The following is a 22458-nucleotide window of genomic DNA, read 5'->3' on the forward strand; positions in this document are numbered from 1 at the left end:
ATTGTTGTGCAACCAATCTCCAGAACTCTTCATGTTACAAAATTGAAATTCTATATCCATTAAATACCAACTCCCCTTCCCCCCTCCCCTTATCCCCTAATAAACATCATTCCACTTACTTTCTCTATGAATTTGACTACTCTAAGCACCTCATTGGGTTCCAGAATCATACAATATTTGTCTTTTTGTGACAAGCATCATTACCACCCCCTCCCAGTACTGGCCAGACCTGTTACAGAAGGGGCTTGGAATGGGAGGCCCTGAGTCTGCTCTTTCATGCTGCTCCCGCTCCAACACCCTGGTTCTGAGGTCCTCTGGATCTGCGCCTCTTTTCAAGGTTAATTCTTGTCCCATTGAAGTCTGGGCTGGGATGTAGGGGAGGCAGAGGCTTCCTTATATAACTGGCCTTCAGCCTGGTGGTGGGAAGGTTTCTCTCTTCCTGCTTTGACATGGTGTGTCGTTTGTCTTAAGGCCATATTTAGCATCAACCTGGTGGTGGGAAGTTTTTTTTCTTCTTGCTTTGGCATGGCGCATGGCTGTCCTGGGGCCATTGTTAGCATCAGGCCTTTTTAGGATTCCTTGAAGAGGAGCAGCCATAGCTCCCCTTGGCTCTTCCAGCCGTGTCTCCAAACCCTCTCCAGAATGGGTAACTTCACTTGCCCAGTGACCTCATAGGTAATTACCAGCTCCTGCCTTCCCCTCTAACCACTGAGTTCCTTCTTATGGGACTGATGTTGATGATGACTTCTTCCAGGCCTCAAAGGCTAGGGAGAGCTGCAGTGAGATATGTCTATCCTTTCATCAGCACATCACATTGCTGCTCCTTCTCATCTACTGGCCTAGGGTGCTCCAGAAACCTCCAAGGGTAATGGAGTCAGTGGTCTCTACATTCACATACACTCCCAACCTCAAAGGGAGCAGGAGAGATGACACCTATCAGGATCTTCCAGTGACTCTCCTGGTGCTCTCCTATAGTGGCAGCTCCAGGAAAACTCAGCAGGTCCCCAGCTGGAATGTGAGGAAGCTATCCTCCCTTCTCATCTGCCCTTGAAGACGACCCACACCTGCCACTACTTGTCCTGGGAGTGGGGTGGGGGCTCGAGGCAGGTGGTGGAAGGGGAAAGTATGGAGAGCAAAGTAACATCCTATTGCTTTGACATATGTCTATATCTTCTCTCTTCTCTCTTCTCTCTCTCTTCTCTCTCTCTTCTCTCTCTCTCTCTCTCTCTCGATGCTGGATGGATGGATAGACAAGAAACTGGTAAAAGTAATTGCCTAAGATAGGAAGTTAGGAATTAGCAAGAGACTCACTTTTTATAATATAGTCTTTTATATTGCTTGAATAATTTTCTTAATAAAAAGTTAATGAACTCAAAAAGCTTTATAAAGCATAATGCAAATAATAGGGTTTTATTTTTACTATTATCTACCGGCAACAAAAAATAAAACATTGGGTCTTTGATTATTTAATTGGGAAAAAGTTGAATGAGTTAATTTAGCATGTCCATATGTTGCAATGAGTTCATTTTTCTTTTTAAATCACTCTTTGGAATATTTAATAACATTTGAAAATACTCAAGGTGACGAAAAAAATGTTAAAAATTCTATAGGTATATGATTCTAATTTTGTTGTTCCCTGTGTAAACATAAATATACAAAGAGAAAAGAGACTGGAAGGACGGACGCTCCAGTGCTTTGGCATGAGAGGAGAGATATGAAGTACTTTGTATTTTTCGGTATATTCTACATTTTCTACAACAAAGTAACAAATGCTATTTACAAAAAAAAAAATCACAAAACTTCAAAGTTAGAAGAAAATGTTTTAAAACTTTGTTAGAATGATTTATTATAGGACAGGGGGAAAGCTAGCAATCGTAGGTAGAGCAGAAGGAACTACGAAACTCTTAGCAGGCCCGGAAGTGGATTGAGGACTACAAGGAGAGGCGAGAAAGATGCCGACCTCCACGTTGGCTAGAGCGGCCATGAAGAGACATAGGAACTTCCGGGGCGGAACTCTCTGGTCCTTTCCCTTCCGCGGAGACGGCGGGGGGGCGGGAATGTGGGCCGCTAGCAACATCAAAATTCGCGATTGCTTGGCCTCTACTTCCGTCACTCTCAAACGGTGCCTAAAATTGGGGGCAACCATGGCAAAAAGCAAGTTCGAGTACGTGCGGGACTTCGAGGCTGACGACACCTGCCTGGCTCACTGCTGGGTGGTTGTGCGGCTGGACGGCAGGAATTTCCATAGGTACGTGAGCTAGGCTTTGGGCCGCGTGGTGCGCCAGCGCTTCCGGGGAACATAACGCCTTGCGTCGCAGGCCCCGGCTCATGGTCACCGGGGTAACGCGACAGCCAATGAGCACGCGACATTGAGCATCATGCAATGTGCTGGTTACGGAGTGCTTGAAAGTAAGCACGTTAGGGTAGTTAAACAGGGCAGGGTGCTCCCCTGGTGAAAAGATGGCGTCAGATACCCGCGAGCAAGGACCTGGTGGAAAAAGCCCCTCGCGTGCACAGTACTTATCTCTTCAGACAATTGCCCAGCTATTTTGTTAGGTATTTTTGAGTGCTGACTGTTCAGAGGCCTGTTTAGGCCTTGCTATGGGCAACACTTTACAGTGTGTTCTTATTTCATTGTCAGTAACAGGCCACGTGTACTGTATTCAGGAGGGCAAAAACAAGTGTATCAGAAAAATAGGAATTTAATTTTTTAGAAGTGCTACTTTTTAATAATTATTGTAACTAACATTTATTGAGCACTTCTAAGAAGCCAGGCATAATTACATTTGTTATCTTCCCCTAATCTTCAGGGCAATTCAAAGTAAATACTCTATATTCCCATTTCGCAGAAAAAGGAATTGAGGCTTAGCAGTTATGTCCCCTTTCTCAGTTGTCCGGGCAAGAAAAACCTGCATCTTAAGGAAATGGATTGGGTCGTGAGTAGTGCAATATTTGGACTCATAGCACTATTGCACTATCTTCCTCTTTGATCTGTGGTGTTAATGACATGCTCTCTTCCAGTCATGCCGTTTTCCCTCTTCTCTTTCTCTTATGAAGGTTTTCTGAGAAGCACAACTTTGTAAAACCTAATGATAGCCGTGCTCTCCACCTAATGACCAAATGTGCTCAGACTGTAATGGAAGAACTAGAGGATATTGTGATTGCATATGGACAGAGTGACGAGTACAGCTTTGTGTTCAAGCGGAAAAGCAACTGGTTTAAAAGAAGAGCCAGGTAATTCCATGGCCTAGCTCCTTCGGAATATTTGCTACCAGCATCTGGTTTCTGTTTATCTTAAACGCAGATTTGCAGACCACAGATGGTGTCTGCAATATTTGCAGCTGCAGAATGTATTTGTATTCCTGTTTGGACTGTTACATACTTCCATCTGATACCTGAGCATTCCGTATCCCTTTTTATCTGATTCTTTCCCCCTGCATTCCCTGTCACCTTAGCGTCTAGACTGATTTTGACATTGAACATTAAGACTAGAAAAATAAATCATGGTATATAATATTAATGATTCATAGATTGGCTTTAGCCAGTGACAATCTCTACAGTCATCACAGTATTGCTTAAACCCTTTAATTAAGGAGGATTTCAGTACAAAAGAGACAAATCTAATATTTGAGTATTTTGAAATTCACAGGAAACAAATCACATAATAAATTGGCATGTTTTTAAAACAATGGTTCCCCTCTTTCCAAGACTTTAAAAAAAACAAAAAACCTCTTGAACCATAAATTCACAGTACATTCTACAGAGAAAAATTTGGTACTTGTAAATTACTTATAGAACTAGAAGGAGAGGAAGGCTGCGTTTCAAATATGTAACTTAATATTGAAGTAATTTTTCTTGGCCCAGCACATTTTATCTCTTGGCTTGCTGGGCAGTTTGTGTAAGCTCTCTGTTGCACCCACAGGCCCTATCATGGCGTTGAATTAATTTCATGTGTTTTCTCTTTTATTGCTCCACCCAATGTGCCTTACACTTGCTAGTAAGTTCATGACTCACGTGGCCTCCCAGTTCGCCTCCAGCTACGTGTTTTATTGGCAGCATTACTTTGAGGACCAGCCCCTTCTGTATCCCCCAGGCTTTGATGGAAGAGTTGTGGTGTATCCTAACAACCAGACCTTAAAGGACTACCTCAGCTGGCGGCAAGCAGATTGTAAGTGAAAGGAATTAAACCGATGTAATTAAACTACCAACTCTGTACTGTACAGGTGGTGATCTGGTACAGGTTTGGCTCACATATACTTTGTTTGGAATGCAATATTTCAATTTTCTAAAAAATCAGTTGAAAATTAAAAATTGGGAGATTTCATATAAATACGCCCTATTTTCAGCTTTTTTTTTTTTTTTTAAATCAGAAGATCTGGGAGTAGTAGGTCTATATTCCCACTTAATATTGGACAGAACCTGTGAAGTGACTGCTGCCTTTTCCTACACACGCATGTACATACACAGAAGCCAGTGTGCCATGTTCTCTACCATTCCCTGTTGTTCTGCTTGATGCATTTATGTTTGTGCTGGCTTAAGTGGCTGAGTTGTGACCCCTGCCTTATATGACTATAATGAAATGTTTTGCCTTATATGACTATAATGAAATGTTTGTGAGACTTTTTCTCATTTGATGTATCTTGACTTTGCCAGAGGAATTGGAAAAGAGGTAGAAATAATGTAAATCATGTAACTTTGAAAGTATTCCTAAGCTTAATGCACAATTTAACAGTTTTGTGTAAAGCATAACTGAAATGATATAATGAAACTGTTAGGAGACAAGTTTGTTTCTGTTTGTCTACTTCCCCCATGTTTCCTGTGTATGATTTTGGGCAGGTAACTAAATGTCTCTGAGATCTCTTTAAAGAGGAGAGAGGTGGGGCTGTAGTATTCTTTGAAGTGTGAATACTGAGTAAAGATTACGTGTGTATAAACAGTACTACTTTGTTCTCCTTACAGGTCACATCAATAATCTTTATAATACAGTTTTCTGGGCACTTGTACAACAGTCTGGACTAACACCAGTGCAAGCCCAAGCGAGATTACAGGTATAAAAACCTTACCACATTAATACTTAACTGGGGGCAATTTGCTATAGGGTCTCCCATGACATTTTGCATTCTTTAAGCTCTCTTTATAGCTTTGTTTTGAAAGGATATAAAATCATCCTAGTAGCAGCTCTGCTGCTTGCTTGGTTGCTCTGTGACACTGTGTGAGTTAGTACTTCTCCCTGAGCCTCAGTGTTCTCAGCTGGAAAATGGAATTAGTGACATTGGCTTTGCATTCCCATGTGGTAATGCTTGGCTGCAGCTGAGTATTGGCGGCTCTCTTTAGACAGGGCGTGTGTGCTTTTTTTTGGTCGTCCCATCTGTCCCCTTCCCTCATTGCCATTGTCTGCAAATAATTGTACTCAGATCATGCTTCTGTTCAATTTTAACCTCTGCCTTAGTTCTGTATAGATAAAATGTGGAAAGTAATAGTTCCTACCCCATAGGCTTTTGATGAGGATTGAATGGCATGATGCACGTAAAACACATAGGGTAGTACAAAGCACATTGTAAGTACTTAATAAATGCTGGCTTTTAATATCAGGTAACAGTGCTTCTTGTAAGGATGACTAACTTTGAAATGAGATGATGTGTTATAACAGCTCCTAGTACAATGCCTGGTACTTCCCTCAGTAAATGGTTGTCATTATTAATAATGATGATGACGATTTACATATAGCAATAATAGGAATACTGATAGGTCTATCCAGTTTGGAAGAGCCAAGTTTAGATTTTGGTTTTTCTTAGAATAAGAGCAACCTTTAACCTTGAGCAATTTATATAAACTTTCTAAGCTTCAGAGTTCTCATCTGTAAACTGGAAATGGTTTTGAAGGTCAAATAAGAAAATATAAAGTATCTAGTACAAAGTAGGTTCTCTCACTATTAATTCCTGTCACCCCATCACAGTCATGACTTGTGAAGCCATTGTTTGCTACAGAATTTTATGAATTTACACATCTAAATAAGTTTTGAACTATTCTTAAAATGCAGTTCACTAGTATCAAAAGATGTTTGATAAAACACTTCCACTTCTTGATTTGTTTGTGGAAGTTTAGGTTAGAGGGTGGAATGGCGGGGAGAAGACGTACAAAGCTTTTTATATCTGTTTTTATTTCCTCAGGGAACTCTTGCGGCAGACAAGAATGAGATTTTGTTTTCTGAGTTCAACATCAACTACAATAATGAGCCAATGATGTATAGGAAAGGAACTGTGTTGATATGGCAGAAGGTAATGCTGTTGTGTCCCAGGAAAAATGGAGGTCAGGAAGGATGAGCCTGTGCTCATCCCAAGTGTGTCTTGCCTGCCACCTTGAAAGCCGATATGACTGCAGTTGCTAACATGAATTAGATCCTTTCCAAAACAAGATGCCAGAGATTACTATTTTGATGCTTTTTTTGTTGGTCAATGCTCATTGTGTTTGTCAGTGAGCTCTGTAATCTGGAATCTTCCCTGTAAGTAGAATCACAGAATTTTGGAACTAGTGTACTTATTTTTCTGTGTCATGAGCTCTCCCCAAATCAAATAAAACCCTGTTAAAGAGCTACAATGCAGATAAAAGGATTTTTGCATTCACTGAACATTTAAAGAATATTTTCTCCCACACTGGATAATACCATCCAATGGTCCATCCTGTGATAACTGTAATAGGAGGCCCTAAGAGATGTTGATATGAGGGTTCTGACACTTACAGGATGTTTATGACATTCCCCAGACATTCACACTTACCTTAATATTCTGTCATAAGCCTGTACATTTACCTAAATCCTTTTTTCTACCAATGTTTTCTCTCCAGATCAGCCTCTGGGCATCATGATTTCTCTAAATGTATTTCCTCCCACCTAAAGTAATTTTTTCTGAAATGAATATTTTCAAGTCTTAAGGGTAACCTTGAGAGCGAGTCACTCTACTAGCAACTTCAGCTCTTTTATTAGTATTTTTAAAACACATTTGTTCTTTGGCACAGATTGGGTACTTCTTAATGCAGGTGGGAGAGCAAATATACAATTACTTCTACAATTATTGCTTACAAGGAACATGAAATCCCTCCTTTGTTCCTAAACGTCCTTTTAGAATATAGCAACATAACATTTTTAAAGTATTTTTAAATGTAGGTAAAGAAATTCATGTATGTTGAGATATACATGTGTATCTATATCTCTTAATGTGTCAGAAGTATGTAAAATAAAGCAAAACTCCCTCACATTTCCCCCTTTTTTTCCCATACCCACTCCCTAGTTAACAATGTCAATATTTTAACTTACCTGTAGGTGGATGAAGTCACGACAAAAGAAGTTAAGCTGCCAGCAGAAATGGAAGGAAAAAAGATGGCAGTGACCCGAACTAGGACTAAGCCAGTGCCCTTGCACTGTGATATCATCGGGGAGGCTTTCTGGAAGGATCATCCCGAGATCCTAGATGAAGACAGCTGACCCTTTGCTTTTCAATCCTGGCGTGCTTAACCATGCAAGGCCCTCCAATTCTTCTCGCCTTCGGTGGCCCTAGCATCCCTACCACCCAGAACAGTGTCCCAGGAGTGACATGCCTCTGGTTGGGAAGGGAACAGGGAAAGAGGGATGGATGGATGTAGGGTATCTTGTTCTGCTTTAAGTGGAACACTTTTTATGCAGTATTGGAACATGGTGCCTTCGGCAGAAGTGCATTTTTTAAAAAATCATGGTACTATTTTTATAAAGCAAGAGCTATTTCATGCCTTGCAGAATGAATCCTTTTTAGGTTGTGGCGTAAGTCTTATTAATATAAAAACTTACCAAGCCCTTTTTACCTGTGATAGAGGGTGAGCCCAAACTTTATTCTTGCCCACCTGTTCTTAACTAGAGAATCCAATGACCTTGAAAAAAATATCACCTTTCCCACCCATTTACTTGCTTTCATCTTTGGCAGACCTGGAGATTAAATATAGGTTGATGCCTGCCTGATGTCTTTTGGATTCAGGAATTTCAGAGGAAACTCAACTTTGTGTCAGTCTCCAAGTTGGCAACTTTGGATAAACAAATGAATAGTTTGGATGTCCTTGTGTAAACATTCCATAGATTCTGTGGAGTTGTCAGCATGATCATCATCATCTTGCCAAGGTCATTGTTTGCAAGGCCACTTACCTCTTTATAAGAAGAAAGAATTATGTGTACATATGAGAGAAAGAAAACGTGGGAGAAGGAGGGAGAAACAGTCACTCCGTGTCCTCCAGATACTTCAGTTTTAAAAGTCACCTTGTCACCTATTGGACTTCCTGAAAAAGAGTCTCGTGTAGCCTCTGTATAATTAGAACAATCACATTTGATTTGGAGAGCAGGGGGGTCAACACTCCGTTGCAGTCACAGGTGGCAGGTGGCAGAGAAGTCCTAATAATAGCTCCACCTGCAGATGAGCCAGCCGAGATGGGTAAGGAGCAAAGAGCGACAGCATTCATTTTGTGTTGTCAAGCTGTTTGCCTCTGAAAGGGGGCAGTAGTGGGGACAGGCAGTGAGTACTCACATTGCCTCTTGTCCTCGTTTCATATTTTAGAGGAAAAAGATTATTTGGCTCTATTAAGAATTAAGAGACAGCCCACCTCTTGCACGACAGGCCAAGAAGAAAATATTTTTGAAAGGGCAATGGCTGGTCTCATTCTCCAGTTGATACCCCATCTGTTGATGCCATGTTTTCCCTTCGAATAGGAGATGTGACTCATTTTTAGTGTTTGATAAAATATCTGAGGGAAAAAAATAAAGGTTTCAACTCCCTTGGCGTCATTTTTCATTTATCTCACACAAACGCAGTATACAAATCCAACTTTTGTGTGGGTGTGTCTGCATATGAAAGGATACACATACCTTTTGTCACAGCAGTGGTTCAGACTTCTGGACATAAAAATTTACTTGGAATGCTTGTCAAAATTGCTGATAACCATGTTTCCCCTGTAAAGATTTGGGGCTCAGTAATCTGATTTTTTTAACCCCAAAGGCTTCTGATGCCTGTGGGCATTGATATACTACGTTTTGGGCAACAAGGTAAAGTTGGGATATGCCAAGTGAGGCAGTAAGATAATGTAGCTCTTGACTGGCAAATATAAGTGGTAAGTAAATTTCTAACATCTAATGTAGATATGTAGGCGTTTATGTATAAATTTTCAAGACTTGCTTTCTGCAGATGCCATGTAAGATTACAAAGGCTATCAATTTTGTCATAAGATGGGACAATCACTTGTTCTTGAATTGCCAGCTGTTTGCAGCTTTGAGGTTTTTGTTTGGGCAGGGGGTTTTAAGCAAAGGAGTATCCTCTGGCTTCATACTCATGCCATAACAACCTGCAGTGCAATCACTTGGAAGCCCCATGCTTGGATGGTTTGTTGTATGTATTCCAATGTATATTCCACAGTTGTATATTGATTGTCATCTTGCTAAGAGGATAGTATTCTCTTGGGCTTCCTTTCCACAAAAGCAGTTAGAATAAATACTTGGTTTCAGGGACTGGTTGCAGTTAAAGTGATTTGTGTGACCTGTAAGTGACCGAAACATCTTAACCTCTGCTGGATGAGGGAGTAATACCTGGGCTTTTGGTATAGACTTTCATTTTAATATCAAAAGACAAATGTTTTAATGAGTAGAGGCTATAAAGTACAACCAGGTCTTGTAAATTCTCCATTATCCTGTCTTTCAAGAGCTGGATCATTTCCTCCCGTTGCTCAACAATGCATAGAAAATCAGTGATATAATTAATGATTTACTGAGGTCCCTGGTGTTAATGCAAATTACTTTTTGCATAGGGCGAAGGAAATGGAGGACTGGGGTCCACCCATTCTTAGTTTCGTTGTCCACTTAATATTAGCTAATATTCAAGAACCATTTGTTATGCGCTGTATGTGTGCATTATCCATTCTTAGGACAATTCTACGAAGTAGGTACTATTTCTATGATATTTCAGATGATACTGTAAAGACTCGGAGACACTAAATGATTTGAGCCCAGGTAGGCTAACCGCCAGTGGCTAACTCCCAGTTGGTACTCAGCATGAAAGCAAATTGGGGCATTTTTTACCTCTTCCCGCCTGATCAAGATAGGGCAGTAGATGACAAGTTCCAGAGAGCAGAAAAACGCCTGGGAAGTTAGTTAAAAGGCTGGTTCTGGGCTCCACCCTGGGGCATCTGGAATAATAAAAAACACCGTAAGTGGTAACGGCATAGATGGGGAAACACCGCATTAAAGCAGATTAACCTGTCACCGGCGCGCAGAGGCGGAGGGCCCTGGCTGGTCGCAGCCACGGGCACGCCCCCGGAGGAACTGAGCGCGGACAGCTGCTGCCCCCCTGCGGCCGCGCCGGCGCAGTGCGACCCCGCGGCGCGGCTGCGCAGTGCCGCCCTCTGTCGGCCCCGCTCCTTCTTCCCATCGGCCTCGGCTTGCGGGCCTTTCAAACATGGAGGAGCGCGAGCGGGGGGCGAGGTCGCCCGGCGCCGGGAGCCCCGCGCGCCCGCCCAGCCCGCGGCTGGATGTCAATTCTGACAGCTTCGACCCGCTGCTGGCCCTGTATGCGCCCCGCCTGCCTCCCATCCCCTACCCCAACGCGCCCTGCTTCAACAACGTAGCCGCTTACGAGAGTTTCCTCAGGACCGGGTGCCGGGGCGGTGGGCGCGGGCGGGCGCAGGGCGTCGCCCCAGTCTCGGGGGCCCCTGGCACCGCTGGGCCCTCGGGCAGGACCCGGCGCCGCCGGGACGCCCCCGTCCCGGACCCCGAGCGCATACAGCGCCTCCGCCGCCTCATGGTGACCAAAGAAGAGGGGGACGGGGCCGCCGGGGAGAGCCGGCGAGGTCCGGGCCGGAGCAGGAAGGCGCCGCGCAATGTGCTCACGCGAATGCCCTGTGAGTGTGGCGGGCGGGGACGGGGGACCGACCGGCCCTCTGTCCGGAAGGTGGCGACTGAGGGGACATTTGCGGGGTGGTAGGGGCTTGGTGTGTTAGGGTCTGCACATATTAGGGGGAGGGTCTCGGTGATGGTTTGCAGAAATGGTCAGCGACAGTGGGGAGGTTCTCCTTGAGTAAGGTGGGAAATGGGGGCGGTCGTCTGGAGTAATGAAGGCTCTGCATGAGCAGCGAGGGCAGAGTGGAAAAGGCTGTAGAGGTAATAAGGAGCCGTGGAGAGTGTCTGCGTGGGTAGTGGGTGTAGACGGTCTGCAAAGGTGATGGGGGTCCATAGAAGTGAGTATAGGGGAGGGGTGATGCGGAACCTGCAGAGAGGATCCGCAGGAGTGGGGGGATTGGAGAGGTGGATGGGGACATCAGAGGGAGGTGATAAGAGTTCTTGGGGACCACAGACAGAGGAGGTGGAGCACAGCCAGTATTAGGCAAATGAGTGTTTGGTTAGTGGGATTTGGGGGTGATGGGATGAAGCGTGGGGAGCGCTGTTCAGATAGCACAGGGGACATAATCTCCTAACCCCTGCACATTAAGTGACAGCTCATTCTCCCGCGCTATAAGCGGGAGAAGGGCTGCAGGGTCTTGATACACGTATGTTCCCATTACCAAGTCACAAGTGCTAGAACGCAGCAGGCACAAAATGCCACTGAAACACAGACACTGTCTTACAGCCTTTCTCACAGGCTGGGTGCGGGACTGTGTCTGTCAGGCTCATGTTACCATATGCGCAGGTTATTTTAAGTTCTGAAGGTGTAAATGGCACACGGGGATTTCTTGGAGGCTTCTAATAGATCCTTAGAGTAAAGCTGTAAACAGCAGAGGTTGCTAATGTGTGAGTTAGGTCTTGTATAAATGAAATTAAAAACAGCCCAGGCTTATACATCTTTTGTCACCTGGCAAGCAGTTCTGACATCTGCCCCTGAACACAGTGACCTACTTAGCCATTCAGAGCATCTGTATCCTGATAGCTAAATTGTGACATTGTTAAATCACCACCTTTGGAATGGAGGGTTGTGCTAAGCAAGGGTATATTTTGTTTCATTCCTAGAAATGTGTTTATTAAGGGAGAAACATTTGGAAAAGCTGTGTGCTGTTAGGGGTGCCTTTGTCTGTAGGATGATTTACCATGCCGAAACATCCCCGCCCAAGCTTAAGGTTTACCCCAGCTTGCTTGCCCAGCAGTAAAACAAAGATGGAGTATCATGTTCCTAAAATAAGAGCAGTTTCGGGTACCTTATTTTGTCTATACTTTTTGCCATATCGTATCTTTGAAATGCACTCCATAGCTCAGATTGTAACATTTCTGTTTTGCCGGTTATTGCTTTGTTATTGAGATTGTCAAGGAACAGAAGTCTTTCTACGTGGTGGGTGGTTTTAGCTTTACTTGTGGAGCACTTTGCTATATTGTTATGACAGAGTGTGAAGACCAGCTTTGTTGACCCCATAATAAAATATATGCCTGGAGTCAAGGTCTCAGAGAATGTGCCCTAGGCACTGAAAATTTTAATCATGCCATTGGAAACAGTTGCCTGTAAATGATAGACATGGGTAAGACATCACAAAGAGTTGATCTTCAGAAAGCAAAAAAAAAAAAAATCAAAAGTGTGAGTGAGGATAGATTAATGCAAGGAGTTCCTGTAAGAGTAAGCTTTACGTCTTGAAGTTAAGGAAGAGCAGGTTGAGAATAACAGTCATTACTTAAAAATCAGGGTTTTGAGGTGTAATTTACATATAGCAAAATACACTGTTTTAAAGTGAGTTGTGACAGATATATAGTCTTGAAATTACCACCACATTCGACATACAGAACAATTCCATCACCCCGAAGTTTCCTGAAGCTTCTTTGTAAGTCAAGTGATAATTTTATTGTTGCTAATTATAGCTACTATTATTAAGCATATGTGCTGTAAACTTTGCTAAGCCCTTCAAATACATTATATCTAATTTTACCCTTAGATATGACTTGATAGATGAGGAAACTGAGGCTCAGTTATTACCTGTTGTTTCCCAGGGTCACATAACTAGTTAGTTTGCACTTGAGAATCCTTGGTTTGTCCAACTCCAGGGCCTGTGTGCTTAATAAATTATGCTAGTCTCAGGAAGGGGAAAAGGAAAGTACATTCTAATTTTTCCTTGCTTGTTTTGGTGTGCGGAGGGTACTACATATGTGAGGCAAAGGGTTTGTGTGCAGAGCAATGAGAATGGAATTTGGGTCCAGAGAGGGAGTTGTTGCTAGAATGCACTGAAGAGCCAAACGAAAAGTTTCTGTTTGACTTTGTGATGATAGAGTAGGAACTATGGTCTATATTCTTAAGCAAAAGCACTTTTAGGACAAGTGTTTCTAGAAGCTAAGTTTCTTGTAGTAAAATCTAGAGCACAGGGTTTGACTGTGTTTGAATACTGGCTCCTCCATGTTCTAGCTGTTTTACTTTACGTAAGTTACTTAAACTCTTTAGGGCCTCGATTTTCCCATCTGTGAAATCAGGACAATAATAGTTGTGAGGTTTAAATTAGTTAACACATTTAAAACATTTACAACAGTACTCTGCTTTAGCACATCGGGAAATTCTTGGTGAATGTTAAATGTCACTGTTAGACCATCATAATTAAAAACCCCAAGTCAGGGTGCATATAACCTGCCAGTGTTGACTGTTGACTCAGCTGTTTACTAGGTAAATAACTTTGAGAAAATTATTTAAACCTTTCTGAGCCTCAGTTTTCTCATCTATAGAAAGCGGTGAAATAGTAGTACCTATGTATTAGAGTTGTGAGGATTAAATAAAATAATATGCATAAAGTTAAACTTACCACAGGGCCTGTCCCATAGGAGGGCTCAGTAATTGGTAATAATGACAGTGACATTGATGGTGCTGTTGATGTGAGTGAAGGGAGCTAGGAGGCTTGTAAACCAATCATCTGATAAGGCGCTGGGCGGTATAGTTGGTTGTGGAAAGAGAAAAGTATCAGTTATTGAGAATCTATTGTTTGAATTTATTGACGGGTTGGACATGAACAGGGAGAAATGAATGGAGTTAAAAATGACCTGGACTTGGAAGGGTGTGTCCCAAGTGTAGTGGCAGTGGAGAAGGGGATTTGGAAGAATAACTTTCTTCAAAAAGAAGGCCTTTTTTTGTCATGTTAAATCTTTAGAAGCCTGGCTCATATCCATTTGGAGTTTGTCACAGAGGCTGCTAGAAAGAGATTCAGAACACGGAGCTCATTTTTGCCTTGGCAGTTTGCTCTGATAGGTGGTGCTAGTGTTGTATGTTTGAGAAGGAGAGAAATGCTTCCTGGAATTATACCTTATTAAATCTTTGGAAGAGAAAGATACAGTGTGGGAGTTGAAAGACCTGAGCTTGCCATTTGTTTAATTAGAATAAGAGACTGTTGTTAAGATAAGTGCTTGCCCTCTCTCTTTGACTTGGGAGTTCAGGGGGGAGCAGTGGTGCCCCTATTTTTTTTCCAAGTTAGAAAAAGAACGGCCTGTCTGCTCTTTGGGGAAACATGTATATGTTTTGGAGGGGGGCAGTGAATGGATATAGGTGAAGTAGTAATCCAGGCATTGTGCTCAGTTTCTAAGAAATGAATTATAGACTTATTCCTGAATCTAGAAGTTAACTAGTCACCTAACCTCATTTTATGAATGAGGAAACTTGGACTTAAAGAGAAAAGGTACTCACCAAGGTCACACAACTAATTAGAATGACCTAAAAGTTGTTTACAATGCTTGATTGAATACAGTCTATAACATATATCCAGATACATGTACACACACACACACACACACAAACACCTATACCTATCAAAGGTTCTAAGAAATGTAGAATATTGCTAGAGGAAGGGTAGATGATGAAGGTCAGACCAAGGCTCTCATGTTCCTTTCCAAGGCTGCTGTTGGTGCCACTCTGCTCCACCTGTCCTTGCTGAATCTTCAATCTGACATAAGTTCCTACTTCTCATCTGCTAAGTCCCTTTCTTCCAAGAGTATTTCCTTTTATTAATTTATCACTGTCATCATTTATAAGCCAACCCACGAGTGAGTAATAAGGTTAAGAGTCACCAACTTAGTTTTCCAAACTGAAGTGAACTGTTGTTCTTTCTTATGCCACTAGAAACAAAGCAGTGATTGTTTTTGTTTGTTTGTTTTGTTCATTATCAATGGCATAATCTTCAAAGAATTTGCATTGCACACTTGGAAGAGAAGGACTGAGGCTGTGCGTGCATGAGTGTGAGAGTGTGTGTGAGAGAGAGTGTGTGTATGTGTGTTGTTTTGTTTTGAGACATTATCTGTAGTGTAGCCAACATGTTGTGAAGGCTAAGTTAACATGCAGTAATATAAATGAAATTCAACCCTGCTCCCAAGCACTGACAAAAAGAATTCATCATAGTAAAAGCTGAAATTATAGTCCCCGCCTTCTACTTATGAATTGTCATACTGCTCTTTTTATGTGATGCTCATCAGCAGTCTCATAGGAGCAAGAGGCTCAGCAGGTGCCTTTTCTCCGGCAAGGCCTGAACTAGCACCAGGTATCTGACTCCACGTGTGAAGATGCTGTACATGGAAACATTAGTGGCTCCAGAGAGCGCGTGCATGGAGTAGCTCAGACTGGGGCGCCGAAAGGCCATTTTCACTTGCAGGATTACTTGTGTTTAAGGGCAGATGTGTTAAATTTGTTGCCTTCAAACATGTGAGCAAGGTTTTTAGTTTTTTGGAAGGCTCAAGCTGGATATGTGGTTCACGAGAATTACCCTGAAAAATGTTATCTTAAGAAGGCACAAAACTGAGAAGAACCCAGCTGCTGATGTGTACATTTAATATATTTCTTTTTTGCCCAAAAAGGTTTTAAATGATGGTGCATCTTAGAATCGATGCCGTCATAGACGATAGGATATACAGGTAGTGAAACATGGAGGATAGCCATTCCTATGGTTTATCCACATTCTGGCGGAATCTTGTCTCATTTCAGTGGGCTGCCTGTACTAGCCAGTTGCCCATTAGGTCTTCCTGTTCCCATGGTGAGATTGCCACTATGCCATGTTGCCTTGTGTTGCTGGAGATGGCTGGGTGGTGTTGGTTGTTCATTCTGCGAATGAGAGCAGGTATTCATGCCATACTGACTACTCTTCTCTTGTTTCAGTGCACGAAGGCAGCCCTCTGGGTGAACTCCATCGTTGTATCCGGGAGGGGGTGAAGGTGAATGTTCACATCCGCACTTTCAAGGGTCTTCGGGGAGTGTGTACAGGCTTCCTCGTTGCATTTGACAAGTTCTGGAATATGGTAATTAAGTCTTTCTCAAGGGGCTGGAGAACCTCTTAGAGATTAAAGCTTTTATATGTCTAAAGGCTATGAGTAATTTTATTCAGTGAAACCTACAGAATAACCTCTCAGATGAACTAGAATCTTTGCACTCTCTTGGAGAACAACAAAAAAGTCCTTTTTATTTCTTCCTTTTCCTTAAGGCAGTGGCTTTCAACTGGGGCAATTTTACCCTTCTCTCCCTCTCAGGGACATTTGGCAACGTCTGGGGACATTTTTTTGAATGTCACAACTGTGAGACGGTTCTGCTGGCATCTAGTGGGTAGAGGCTAGCGCTTCTACTGCATGTCTTACAATACACAAGAGCCCCCCCCAAAAAAACAAAAAATTACCCACTTCAGAATGTTACTAATGCCAGGGTTGAGAAACACAGCCTTAAGGAAAAATTACTTATTTCATTGTTTAGTAATTTTGCATTGATTTCCTATTAAAAATATTTATTGACTTCCCTGTTTGGTTGGACATATGCTAAGTACAGAAGTTGCAGAAAAGAACTTTCACTCTACTGTTTTTGGAAAGATAGATAAGGATAGAGGGGAAACATCTATGTTAGTAAGCCAGACATTTTGCATGGTGTTTTCTTTTAAAGGAGTGGACCACCCCCGCCCCCAGCCTTCTAGAGGCTTACTGATTACTATAGATACTTGTAGGAAAGAAGGGACATAGTATAACACAACTGTAATATGAGGCACTGAGAATAGGAGCCACCGGGGCTTTCTAGTGTGTGTTTTCCATATGTCACGCATCTCCACCTTTTCTTTTCCCTGTGCTTTATCTCCATCCATGCATTCCCCTGGATGATAATAATAGTTGCTCATATTTACTAAGCACTTGTTATGTGCCCGATACTATACTAAGGACTTTATATAATCTCAATGGATGAGCTGTAGGTCTATTACTGTTCCATTTCACAAATGAAGGAATTGAGGCTTGAGATTTTGGAAGATTGTTGCAGATCACACTGTTAGTACGTAAGTGGAAGTACCAGGACTTTATCCCAGGTCTTTCTGACTTATAAGACAATGTTTTCAACCATGATGGAATCAGAAAACCTAGGTTTGAATTCTAGCTTTACTACCTGATAGCTGTGTGACTCTAGGCAAGTTATTTCTCAAAAGGCTCGGTTTTCTTGCCTCTAAAATATAAGAAAAAATATTTTATTATTATGATTTTACCTTTGAAGAAAGTGGATTTAAGAGAACATGTGTGATGACGGTGGTAATAATACTGTAATAAATAATAACACTGTAATACATTTAAAGCGTATATTTGTATGGTGACTTACACTTTTCAAAGTACTTTCTCGTACACGATCTCATTTGATCCTAACAGCTGTGCAGTGAGGTTGATCCCTCAATGATGAGAATTCACCAGTGATTCGGTGTGTAACCCTGGTCAATCTCTGTTAATTGCTGTCATAAAACATGGAAACTGGAAAGGGAAAAGAAGCAGGAGTGTTTCTCAAAGGGTGATTTCCTGCATCCGAATCACCTGGGGTTCCTGGTTAAAACACAGTTCCTGGGCTTCATCCCAGATCTACTGCATCGAAATCTCGAGGAGAGTAGCCTTGGATTTATATTTTAATAAGCTTCCTAGATATTTATATACACTGAAGTTTAAGAACCTCTGTGATGCAGTTGTAAAAGCCCCTTTCACAGAGAAACTTGGTTCTACATGGTTGTACTCACAGAGTGCCAACCACTCTGCCCAACAGCTGAGTTATCTGTTTAGTTTTGCTACAATTAAATGTTATTTTGCCTTTTAAAATTTTTCATGAAAGCTATAAGAATAATATTTTTAACTCTGCCTCTTTTTTCCCTTCTTGGACTGTTTCTCTAGGCACTTACCGATGTGGATGAGACCTATCGAAAGCCTGTTCTAGGCAAAGCATATGAGCGGGATTCTTCATTGACTCTCACGAGGGTAGGCAGTTTCTCCTGACTTGCTGAGTACCCAACGTGCTTTTAGGCTTAGGAATTAGGATCACTGAGCCCAGTGACCAGGGTTTCCTTGTGGGAAAGCCCTCGTGCTGTCAGCCAGGCATGCCTGGACCAAGGTCTTCACTAGTCTGTCTTCTCATGCATCTAGCTAACCTCAAATGAGCCCGTGCTTCTGACCTGCATATTATTTGAGTAACAAATTACCTCTTATAAGGCTTAGGAGTCTTTCCATTTTATGCTGTAGAAATACCATAAGTATGTGCCTTCACTTGACATACTGTTTCATCTGAGTTATGGTTAGAAATAAAAAATTTATTACTAACTTTTTACAAATTACAAAGCAAGTAGTCCTCAGAGCATAACTAAGGAATCTGGTCTTTTTTCTGTATATTGAAAGAGTGATGCTGAACGCTAATATTTGTCATTGCCTTCCTTATAGCTCTTTGATCGGCTAAAACTTCAAGATTCCTCCAAGAAGGAAGCAGATTCTAAGTCTGCAGTTGAAGACTCCACTCTGTCCAGATACTCCCAGACATCCACTTGGAAGGTGGCTTCAGTGTGGGGAAGAGGAGACACTGACCGGGGCACCCACAAGCATTCCCGCTCCGCCCCTTCTTCCCTGCAGGCATCTACAAGGGAGGAGTCCAGGTCAGAGCTGTCAGGGAGGACTCTGCAGACAGAGGGGTCTAGTGCGGGTGGTACCTTTTCCAGAGCTACCACCCTTTCCAGGGGCCAGCCCCGTAAGAAAAAGCGAAAGCCCAAGGTGGATTACCAGCAGGTATTCACTAGACATATAAATCAGATTTTCATTCGAGGCGAGAATGTCCTGCTGGTTCATCTTGCACAGTGATGTGCTCAGCCTCACTTGAGCTTTGGTTTTTAGAAATAAAATGCATGACTCGCTGCTATGCTGTATCCTAGTATCCCAGTGAAACCCTGAGTTGGAATGATTCCCTCTGGTGCTGCATGTGCTGAGGAGAGAGCCAGGCTTGGGCTCTCTGGGAGATGAACTCCCTCAAGGGGACACAGGCCCTGGGGAGGGTGGGTGTTCACATTAATATCAAGGCAAAAGCTGCACATGGGTACACACGTCTGATTTGGTATCATGGTCTACATCAGACACTCAAACCAAATATAAGGTCTTCCATTGGAATCAGGGATCATGGTATGAATTGAATTCACTCCATAGACTCAATAGCGTGTGTGGGAAAACCCACCTGAAAAAGAACGATCTCATTTCTGAAAGCTAGTGCCCTCAGTACTCATGAATTTGATTCAAAGAGCAGCAGCATAAATTGCCCTGGAGCCCTGCACCCACCTCTTGTAACTGACCATTGAATTTTGCTCTATACCATTATCTCTTGTTCAAGAAATGTAGTCTGTTAACTTCGGATAGCTATAAGATCTAAGAAAGCTACCAACTTATGCAAGGGTGCAATTTGAATAGTTGGTGTGCTCAAAGCAGCCAGCAATAAATGCCCTGTTTTCATCCCTCATTATGTAAAGGAGTATGGGACCTCAGTGGTCTTCCCCTTACCAGGGGTAGCTTCTGTGAATGGCATACCAGATTGGGCTATAAGGTGCTCGTGTGGTGGCTTCTTGTCCTTCTCTAACTTTGTGGCATGGTGCTAGTGCATGTACCTTGTGTATTGCCCCTCTGTGATCTGTCCTTGAGCTTTATGGCTGGAGACTGACCTTCATGTCTGGCTTCAGTGAGTTCTGCATGAACTCCATAACACACATGCATCACACAGCTGAGAGCCCTCTTTCCCGGCAGGGCTGGCCTTGTGTAGAATATCTTTCAGAATGGTTTTATTCTCTTGTGTCAGGCCAAAGAGGTTCCCATAAACTACAGTGGATGGTGGCTGTAAGGGACACACCTCACAGGCTGGCTTCAGTAACACGAACACCATAGCACTCTCTAATACTACTTGGAATCATAGTATATGCTTTTTCAGTCTCCAGTGCAGAATTGGCTGTATTTTGACACAGACTGTTAGTCAATATTGATTTTTTTTGTTTTGTTAGTTTATATTTGGTTTTATTTTAGATAACTCTTGTTCAAAGTGAATAAGAAACACCTAACTAGTTAAAATGCTTGAAAAGAAAAATTCCCCCTGCTGTATTTGTTGTGTAACTTAGATAAGCCTTCTGAGAGCAGGGTGAATAAAGTTTATGGAGCTAGGATGCCTGGTCCTTCTATTGGCTGGGTCACTGGCTCATCATATAATGAAAGGAGAGCAGACTTAACCCCTGTGTGCCTCAGTTTTTCCCCATCAGACACCTACCTCACAGGAGCACTGAGACAAAGAATTTTAGGAAGGCATTTTAAAGTTTCTCAACGTATTTAAGTGCCATGAGTAATTTTTACTAACTGCTTCATAGTTTGGTAAAAACTCTGTCTTAGGAGCAAGGCAGGTGCTATGTAAGAAAGTAATCTCCATGGGTGTCATGATTATGATCTTATTGTATGAGAAGGCAGTGATATCTTCAGGAACTATTTTCCATATTCCGTTCCTTTCTCCTAAGGGGCAATGGAAGTTTCAGAAGATCTTCAGTGAGAGTAACATTTCTTTGCAGCCCCCCTATATCCCAGCCCCCACTCTTCAGATCATTATCAGAAAGAATTCCCCTGAACTTTTCAGGGGTTTATATTGATAGTACCAAAGGGAGAAGGAGCATCTAAAAATGACACAGCCCCAAAGGGGAATTTGCGGAAATTGTTTTGTGTTTATTTTAAAATGCATTTTAAATATACTTTTTAGAGCCAGAGCAGATGCACTAAACAATTAGAGAGGTTCCGGGTCACAAACTTGAAATCTGCCAATCTAATCTCTTCTAAATAGTGTGTCTAAAATCTCAGTTCCCCAATTGTTAGTTATCTTGTTTAATCATTAGGCACCCCTGCCTCTACCTCTTTACCAGTCTCCCGTTTGGCTGTCCCCATCTGTTGGCCCTCTTGTTAGAAGCTGAAATGGATACTAGATTTTTCCTGCTAAAGTAGAAATTTGGAATAAAAAGGAATAAATGAATTTTCATTTATTCTAGTGTCTGACTAAATCTAACCTGGTTTATTTTAAACACATGCTGGTTTTCATGTTTGTGTATAATTTTCATATATCCACATAAAGATTGATTCACTACTTTTCTGCCCAACTTAACAATTCTGGCTCTGAAAATTATTTTAAAATTGTATGTGATCTGTCTTATGCGCCCGTTTATTTGTTTGGTTTGGACAGTGATTCTGGAATGAATGAACCTATCTAGTAAATGTGCTAATTTGTACAAAGCATGATAATTTTTTAGAGAACTCAATTTTTAAAAATCATTGCTCTTTTTATTATTGGAAAAACTTTTCATAAGGAAGAACAAATAGTTTCTAACAGTGTATATGCTGCTCAAAAAATGTGATGATTTAGGACATTATAGTTGCTATGGAAATAACTGAAGTCTTCCTCAGGAGAAAGAGAGAAAAGGGGAAAGTAACAGCTAGAATGGTAGCATTCTGGAGGCCCCTTAATAGCTCACCTGAGGGAGGCCCTAAGCAGCTGAAATGCAGCAAAACTGGTTTCTAGTATTCTCCAAGGATTTGGGTTTGGGAAACTTGGTAGGAATAGTACTTATTTTTTTGAACATCCAACTTTGGTTCTTCAAAGTAATCTCTAAATATATCTGGGCATGTTTACCAGATAATTCATGGGGCATACACGTGTACTTGTTGAAGTCTTCTCAGGAGTTTCCAGCTGTGTTAGATAAGAACAAGGCATGGAGAAATGGAAGGTATGGTTTCACACACAAAGCGATTGCTAGGAGAACTTGCACTTTAGGTTGTTCTTTCTAATATTGGGGAAGCATTTGTGCTTCCTTTCAGAGACCATCTTATTATGATGGAGGTGGGCTGTTGGTGAGATGATTAGCCAGAGTTAGCAGTGTCTGTTCAGTACCCTGCTCTCTGTGCATGGTGCCTGTCAAGTCGGAAAGCCTAGAAACTGTCAGCATTAACATCTAGGCACATAGGAATCCTTGTTATGAGTTGGTAAATGGATCAAGAGGGGCTCTATCTATTTTTTTTTTTAAGATTTTTATTGGGGTATTGGGGGAAGGGGAACAGACAAGTTGCTATCCTTTTTGTTCTTCAGTCTAGTTGTGGAGATGCTTCACTGGCCCAAGTTGGCACCATCATTGCGCTCTTCCCAGGCAAGTCATGTCAGTCGCCGGCTTCTGGACGGCTGCTCACTGCGGCTG

At 42.2% G+C, this 22458-nt stretch overlaps 2 protein-coding genes across 5 annotated transcripts in view; both read left to right on the top strand.

The window, feature by feature from the left end:
- The first annotated feature begins 1920 nt into the window (after positions 1–1920).
- On the top strand, positions 1921–8791 carry THG1L (tRNA-histidine guanylyltransferase 1 like). Of its 2 annotated transcripts, XM_019653959.1 has the most exons (6): positions 1921–2248; positions 3058–3234; positions 3999–4168; positions 4960–5048; positions 6171–6278; positions 7319–8791. In XM_019653959.1, the coding sequence occupies exons 1-6, from the start codon at positions 1953–1955 to the stop codon at positions 7478–7480; spliced, it is 1002 nt and encodes a 333-aa protein (XP_019509504.1). In that variant the 5' UTR covers positions 1921–1952; the 3' UTR covers positions 7481–8791. The 2 variants fall into 2 exon arrangements, with proteins under 2 accessions (XP_019509504.1, XP_019509505.1); XM_019653960.1 differs by lacking the exon at positions 1921–2248 and having other exon boundaries at positions 3168–3234; positions 4094–4168.
- A 1619-nt stretch (positions 8792–10410) lies between these two features.
- The window catches only part of LSM11 (LSM11, U7 small nuclear RNA associated), a 43448-nt gene continuing 31400 nt past the window's right edge, over positions 10411–22458 (top strand). For 2 of the 3 annotated variants that reach the window (XM_019653989.1, XM_019653990.1), the window contains exons 1-4: positions 10418–10902; positions 16095–16234; positions 18113–18196; positions 18653–18861. In XM_019653989.1, coding sequence (XP_019509534.1) covers positions 10461–10902; positions 16095–16234; positions 18113–18196; positions 18653–18861 — 875 coding nt within the window. In that variant the 5' untranslated portion in view covers positions 10418–10460. Of the gene's footprint in view, positions 10903–16094; positions 16235–18112; positions 18197–18652; positions 21252–22458 lie in introns of those variants that run through there. The other variant, XM_019653987.1, reaches the window with a different exon arrangement.

This window comes from Hipposideros armiger, unplaced genomic scaffold (genome assembly GCF_001890085.2).
Source record: "Hipposideros armiger isolate ML-2016 unplaced genomic scaffold, ASM189008v1 scaffold_211, whole genome shotgun sequence".
NCBI classification, from domain to species: Eukaryota; Metazoa; Chordata; class Mammalia; order Chiroptera; family Hipposideridae; genus Hipposideros; species Hipposideros armiger.

Excerpts from the sequence above, each read along its gene's own strand:
- THG1L (XM_019653959.1), top strand. The coding sequence starts at position 1,953 with ATGCCGACCTCCACGTTGGCTAGAGCGGCCATGAAGAGACATAGGAAC. Across the intron at positions 2,249-3,057 it reads GACGGCAGGAATTTCCATAG|GTTTTCTGAGAAGCACAACT; the intron begins GTACGTGAGCTA and ends TCTCTTATGAAG. Across the intron at positions 6,279-7,318 it reads CTGTGTTGATATGGCAGAAG|GTGGATGAAGTCACGACAAA; the intron begins GTAATGCTGTTG and ends ACTTACCTGTAG.